The 7,252-nt window shown below is 43.2% G+C and overlaps 1 protein-coding gene across 1 annotated transcript in view; it reads right to left on the reverse strand.

Moving 5' to 3' along the window:
- Nucleotides 1-2,195, reverse strand: part of LOC144521651 (ferritin light chain) — a 9,570-nt gene extending 7,375 nt beyond the window's left edge. Inside the window, exons 1-2 of the mRNA XM_078256208.1 lie at nt 1,817-2,195; nt 1,552-1,561 (exon numbers count right to left, since the gene is read on the reverse strand). Coding sequence (XP_078112334.1) covers nt 1,552-1,561; nt 1,817-2,040 — 234 coding nt within the window. The 5' untranslated portion in view covers nt 2,041-2,195. The remainder of the gene's footprint in view (nt 1-1,551; nt 1,562-1,816) is intronic.
- Nucleotides 2,196-7,252: the final 5,057 nt, after the last annotated feature.

The following is a 7,252-nucleotide window of genomic DNA, read 5'->3' on the forward strand; positions in this document are numbered from 1 at the left end:
TGTCTAACGTTACACATCGTAGAGGCACGCAGGAAAAACTCTACGTTACACAGAGACGGGCTCCCGTAGTAGGAGCTGAAAAATAATGTCAAAGATTTGTGCAGTAACGTGTAATGTTGTAATTTCTTTTTGTTTTATAAAATTTGGCACCGATATTGAACATTTTTGAACGATACCCAGCCCTAGTCATTGCAGCCGGGGGAATGTCTGTAACGGCACTGTAGCGGCACTTTCTACCTGTATATTGTATAGTTGTGACATCACAACTGTACAGAAGTCCTGACTGCTCCAGAAACTTGTTTTTGACTTGAATCCCATTTCTACATACATTTATAGGGACTATGGTGATACAAAATCCGTTGTCGGATAATGATAAATTCTGCCAGAAACTATGTATAAGAAAAATATGTCTTACTTTCTTTATTGCTTAAAATAAGGGCCAAGCACCGAGACTTATAAATAACAAAATAATATCAAACTAATTTGAAAGTGGAGGGACACAAACGGGATTTCGAAAAGTGGGCCCAGTGAAAATTAGGCCCTAGCATATGAGGACACGGTAGCTGAAAATGAACCGGAGAAGCGGGTTTCATTAGTCTAGCATACAGGCTAACAACGGGGTTAAAAGAGTGCCCCAAACAACACAGTTGTTCACCTTTTAAAATGTGGCCTATATCAGATTCCAGTGTGAGCTGTTTACGGTTTTGAACTGACTCGCATGCGCAAAAGTTAGGGAGGTTATTTCAAAATGTTTGTGTAATGGCAGCCGCTGAGGAGAAGAATGACGAGAAAGAGAGACAACATTGGCTATTCTGGCCTAACCCGTTTGCTACTTTTTCAAAAACGGAGCGGTTACGGTATGATCCTTCTAGTTTTGATTGAATTGAAGTATCTCCCCATACACTAATGAGGTCTAACACCTCCCTCTCCCTCCATTGACCTGCTCCATCACTGTTCTCCATGTTGTAGCCCTAGTCTAGTTTTTAATTGCACCGTCTGTGTCTAGGGCTGACTCCCGCCGGAGCAGAACTGTGACAAATGTCGATAGATTGACGTAAAAGTCGCATCAAATCCGCCTTGGTTGTTCACACTGCGGCCGCATTGAAAATAAATCAGACCTGGGTCTGAGTCAGGACCACATATGGAAGTGGTCTAAATCTGAGTTCACACTACTTCTGAAGAAGGCTGACCTGGTCACTTGACCCCAAAAAAAAATCTGATTTGGGCCACTTTTGCCTGCAGTCTGAACGTAGCCAAAAAGGCTGGTAGCCAACACTAGCTAGTTAGCTTATAACTGGGGCTAACGCTTGGGGTGTCTCTGGTCAGGCTTTTCTTTCTCTCCCCTCCGTTTTCCCTCCCACTCCCCCTACCCTTCTCTCCCCCTCTTCTGTTTTCTGAACCTGACCTGTCAGCTGAACTAGAGGCAACATCTTCCCCCCATGAACTCCCCGAGACTCTCTCCCATGTGAGGCCTGCAGGGCCGCTACAGTATTATAGCATGTTGATCTGCAGACATGGAAATCTCACTTTTTCTTTCTTTTTTCTTTTTACAATATGGGAACTTTAAGAAGTAGGAGAACTTTCACATGAACACATAAAGTAACTTCAGGAATCATATTAGTTTGTGGTTTTCGCTGGACAGGAAGGGGATGGCAAACTGTCATGTGAAAAGTAACTAAAGCACTCAGACAAATGTATTTGAGTAAAAAGTACATTTACCTCTGAAATAAAGTATAAAGTTGCACAAAATGGAAACACTCAAGTAAAGTAGGCTTTTAGGTAGAATGTATAGCCTTCCACTGCAGTATTACTTAACTAGTAAATGTTCAAATCCTCCCTGTGGTTACTACAGTAGCTTGTGTCTCCTACCAAAGCCTGCAGCCGGTACGCTCCGTCCCACAGCAGGCTGCTCAGCCCGCACAGAGCCTCCTCCACGGCGGCCGGCAGGTTGTGTCTGGCCCGGCTGCCCGCGGAGCTCCGGTGCGCTGCGCACAGCGGCAGGCCGCTCTTTAACCGCTTTCCCGTGGGCTCAGCAGCCATGTCACCGCCCGGTTATCCCACTGATCCAGGAGAAGCACAGAGTCCGGATACTCTGCTCACACAACTCCTCGGCTGCAGAGTTGAACACTGGGTAATAAACTGCCCGATCTGCGTCTTCTTCTTCCAGCCGACTTGAACCGTCAACAGAGGATAAATTTAGCCCGCGGGGATCAACTGTTTCCCGGTCAGCTGCTCATAGTCATCCGGTGTAGGCTATTTGGCTTTGCAGCCACGAAAGCAACAGGTTATATAACAGATTAATAATCATATCAACATGAGGTCCAGTGGCGCAATCAGTCCAGAGGAAAGCCATTTGATGAGAAACTTTATTTTGTAAAAAAGAGAAATTATATTTTCGTCTCTTCAGTGGTGTTGCTAAGTACATTAACTCAAGTAGGCCTACTATGCTGAAGTACACATGTTATTGTCTACTCAGTACTATTTACTCCACTACATTACTCTGACAGCTTTAGTTACTAGTTACTTTACACATTAATATTTTAGCACACAAAAACACGTGTAGTTTATAAAATATGATGTTTTATTCTAAAGTAAACTAGCCAACAATATAATAATACAATAATAACAACCTACAAGTCCAGCTGAGATGATCAGACCATTAAACACACAGCTGTTTGGATCCTTTACACTTTCTACAATGGGAGGATTTTCCAGTAGCGTAGTCTAATGTATTGTAGTGTGTATACTGTACTGTATATGTATATGTATGGGCCAGGATGGGGAGGGGGGGCATATCATAGTGGGAGGTCTGGGTGTCCTCCCCCAGGAATATTTTGAGCATCAAAGACTTCATTTCCTGCATTTTGATACACTTTTATGCACCAATTTACGTGGAAATACCTTTGTTTAGCCTATGTGAAGAAGAAAAACACAGATGACAATTCAAAATATATCAAAATAATAATGTAAAGTATGTTGCTACGTGTCATTGGGCATTTATAAGTGGGTATATGGAAATCCTGGAGCTTTCTTAGTGGGTATACCTGCGTACACCTGCATATCACGTAGACTATACTGGAGTTTTCTGCATCGAGTACTTTTACTTAAGTATACTTTAAGTACATTTTCCTGATGATACTTACAGACTTTTACTTAAGTGTTAGGGGTGCACGATTCAGAAAATGTCAAGATTTGATTCAATCGATTTTCGATAAAAAAAACCCGATTCACAGTATGTAAATGTAGGTACTTGTCCCATGTGACTGCAGTACACATACAGTTACATTTCTTTTTAAATACATTTTAAAAAATGAATCGATTTTGAATCGGTAGAGCTTGAATCGCTTTTGCACACCCCTAATAAGTGTTATCAACAACATTTACTACGTGGGTCCCAACCAACAAGTCCTCCAAATGTAGCGCACTGAAAATTATTTAGTTTTTCTTGTAAATGTCAATCATATCAGTACGCTCAGTTAAAATAAGTTGCTGTATGTACTTGTGTTAATTCATAATCTCTTTATGACAAAGTTAAAAACATACTGGTTAATGCTACGGACTGTGTAGGAGGAATGTTGTAGGCTATATGCCCTTCAGGAGGGAAGTACTATCTCTTTAAATCAGGGGGGTCAAACTCAACTTCCCTAAGGGCCACACTGGAAGATAAGAATCACATCAAGGGCCAGACATGTAGAGTTTATTGACATGCTTTTATTTAGGAGAAAAGTCAAATATCTTTGACTGTATTATTGCAGGTCTTGTAAAGTCTTCTCAGTTGCAGTTTGGTCCGGATAAAGTCCTAAAAAAGTCAGCAAAAAGTTCCATAGCCAGTTCTTCAGCCATTTTTCTAAGTTCCTTAGAAAGTTCCTTAGAGAAATGCGCCAAAAAAAGGTCGAACCAAGCGACAAAAACATTGAAAGAAGCGCCAAAAATGTCAGAAAAAGCATCAAAAACATTGAAAACAAAGTCCATAACAAAGTCCGTAACGTCTGCAAAGGGGATAAAGAGACAGAAACATGCTTGAATTGAACCGTGGCTATTTCTTTTATTAAACGTTGCAAAATGAAGATGTACATGTTCCTGGCGGTTCACTCTGAGGGTGCAACACAAACCATCTTTTTGATAAAAAAGGTATAGGTTTTCCAGAATCTGGAGCAGTGAGGGTCAGAGCAGTAACAGCAGGAAGCTGTTTGAGGGGGACGATGGGGAACGACATCCCTCTTGTTAGCAAAATGACCCACAATATGTCCCCCTCGTTAGTCTATATCCTTCACGTTTCACTTCCGGGATTGCTTCGGTGCTGCAGGAAATTCCGCCGGATGCATGTATTTTCTATTTCTTTCCTCTTTCTTTGTGTTGAAATGTTAAATTTGGTGGATTTATGAGGACTATGGTTGGGGTCAGCCCTATGTTCCCACAGCCCAATGGTCCCACAGCCCTATGTTCCCACAGCCCAATGGTCCCACAGCCCTATGGTCCCTAGCCCAATGGTCCCAGCCCAATGGTCCCACAGCCCTATGTTCCCACAGCCCAATGGTCCCACAGCCCTATGTTCCCACAGCCCAATGGTCCCACAGCCCTATGGTCCCACAGCCCAATGGTCCCACAGCCCAATGGTCCCACAGCCCTATGGTCCCACAGCCCAATGGTCCCACAGCCCTATGGTCCCACAGCCCAATGTTCCCACAGCCCAATGGTCCCACATTTCTAAAATTTTTTGTTTGGGTTAGAGTTAGGGTTACATTCCATCTGTAGTCCATTGCTACTGGATAATAGGTTGGGTATAATTGGGAGAAAGGGGGATACAATCGGATACAAATTTATGAAAAAGGAAATGTGGGAACATAGGGCCTAATTTTGAAAAACATTTTAGAAATGTGTGAACATAGGTAAAATACGGACGTTTGGACAGTAGCTGTCAGCGTCTAAAGCGATGAAAAAAGCGTCCTTCAGCGTGTTTGTAGAACGTACCGGGGAGAGCAGCAGCTACACGGGGTTTAGTGAGTACTATGTAAGGACGAAATTCCATGTAGGGAGGTTGGTGGGGGGGTGGATGGGTCAAACACAGGACTTTCACCCAGGAGACTGGGGATCGTGTCCCGCTTGTCACGTTTCCTAAAGTCGCTTTCTTCTTTAATCGTCCCGTAGTTCCCGCGTGTCACGGAAATGTAAGCCCACCCACGACCTTTTCCTAAACATAACATCAAAAGCGTCAAAAGGGACGCCAATAATCTCAACCAAGCGCGTTTAGATAAAGTGTGTTATATGACGCTAAAGGAGACTTTTAGCGTCAATAACAACGACAAAGGCACCTGACCAAGCGTCCGTATTTTGCGAGATGGGAGTGAGAACCGGAACAAAAAAAACTCTGGGGGGAACGCGATCCGACCCAAAACACAGGAAGTGACCCAACAACAGAGCATTCACTAGCCTGCAGCTTCAACCTTGCACACAGTTTACAGACTTATATATGATTTAAGAGACGATAACTTTCAGATCCATGATCTGTTCTGAACACACGTCGCTGGTCGTCTGTGTGACATCATCGGTCTGAGTGACATCATCGGTCTGTGTGACATCATCATCTCTTCTTCGCTCGCTGTCTGTCAGCTGCTCGTTGTTCCCCTTCTTCTGAAATATTAGAAACCCTAAAGCAGAACCAGGAAACCCGAGACGTTATACCTTTGGTGTCGCTCCATTATTTCTGACAGCAGAAGTGTCGGCGAGTTTTGGCGTCTCGATGGCGTGACGTGGGTTTACAGTGTTTGGTGCGTTTGACAAAGTGTGGTGTGAACGCAAACCCAACCAAATGAACAATGTTGCAACTTCACCTCCGAATCGCACCGAGTCCACCGACCTACAGGTGTGAAAGGACCCTAAATGAACAGTTTTGATCGTTTCCTGTTTCTAAAATGTGATCATTTTTCTGCATCGAGTACTTTTACTTTTATACTTATACTTATACTTTAAGTATGTTTTCCTGATTATACCTATATACTTTTATTTAAGTAACATTTTCAATGCAGGACTTTAGTATTTTTACAGTGTGGTATTAGGTCTTTTACATAGGTAAAGGATCTGAATACTTCTTCCACCGCTGACAGCGAGGTCAAGCCGAGCTGATTACTGAGCTGTCTGAGGGTTTGGGGGGTGGGCCTCCTGTCGAGGGTGCAGTGTCCTGTTGACCCTTGGGGTGCTCCAGGCTGAGAGCCAGCCTCTCTTTCCTCCTGGAGCAGCTGACCCCCCTGCGGAGCATCCAGCCCGTCCCGTCACTCATCCTCCAACAGGAGAGGAGGAAGACTCTGAACCATGGGGGGAGACTCTGGACCAAGGGGGGAGACTCTGGACCAAGGGGAGACTCTGGACCAGGAGGGGAGACTCTGGACCAGGAGGAAGACTCTGGACCAGGAGGGGAGACTCTGGTGTGTGTGTGTGTGTGTGTGTGTGTGTGTGCATGTTTATGTGCTGGAAAGCACAATAGTGTGATCTTTTGGTCTCAGCTACTGTGTGTGTGTGTGTGTGTGTGTGTGTGTGTGTGTGTGTGTGTGTGTGTGTGTGTGTGTGTGCGTGTGCGTGTGTGTCGTCGCAGCTGTCAACACACACTCGCAGCTCCACTCAGACACTGTGTTGTTGTTGTGTTGGACTCTGTGTGCGACCACAGCTACCTAGAGCCACACTTTAATGGATACAGTTACCTTCAAATGATTCATAATAATTACACGTGACAGAGCCTGGCTCTGTCTTTAAGGTATCAAAACCTTCCGACCAGGATCCCTACAGCTCGCTGATTATAATATATAATATACTGTTATAACCAAATTGTATTTTGTATGTACATAATGTCTGCTGATAAAGTCACAAATAATCATGTGGTTGTTTTACAGCCCAGTTATGTAATATGTACAGTGGAAGTCTTTCACTGAATACATTTTATTATAAAAAAATATTGTCTTCCTGCTAAATAAACACAGGTGAGTTCATGTTGTCACCTTCACCGTTCTTAATTGAAGACTTGTCGATCAATCACAAGTAAAATAAGATGTTAAACAACATAATACCAGTCTGTTGTCAAGAATATATAATAGACACTCAATAAAACATGTTAAATCAGAATCAGATTTATTAGCCAAGTATACTTACATACACAAGGAATTTGACTTCGGTAGGTGTTAACGCTCTATACATTCAACACATAGACATGTAGTACTAGACACTAGATATATAAATACACTATATATATATATATATATAT

The sequence above is a fragment of the Sander vitreus genome, chromosome 8 (assembly GCF_031162955.1).
Source record: "Sander vitreus isolate 19-12246 chromosome 8, sanVit1, whole genome shotgun sequence".
Classification (NCBI taxonomy): Eukaryota; Metazoa; Chordata; class Actinopteri; order Perciformes; family Percidae; genus Sander; species Sander vitreus.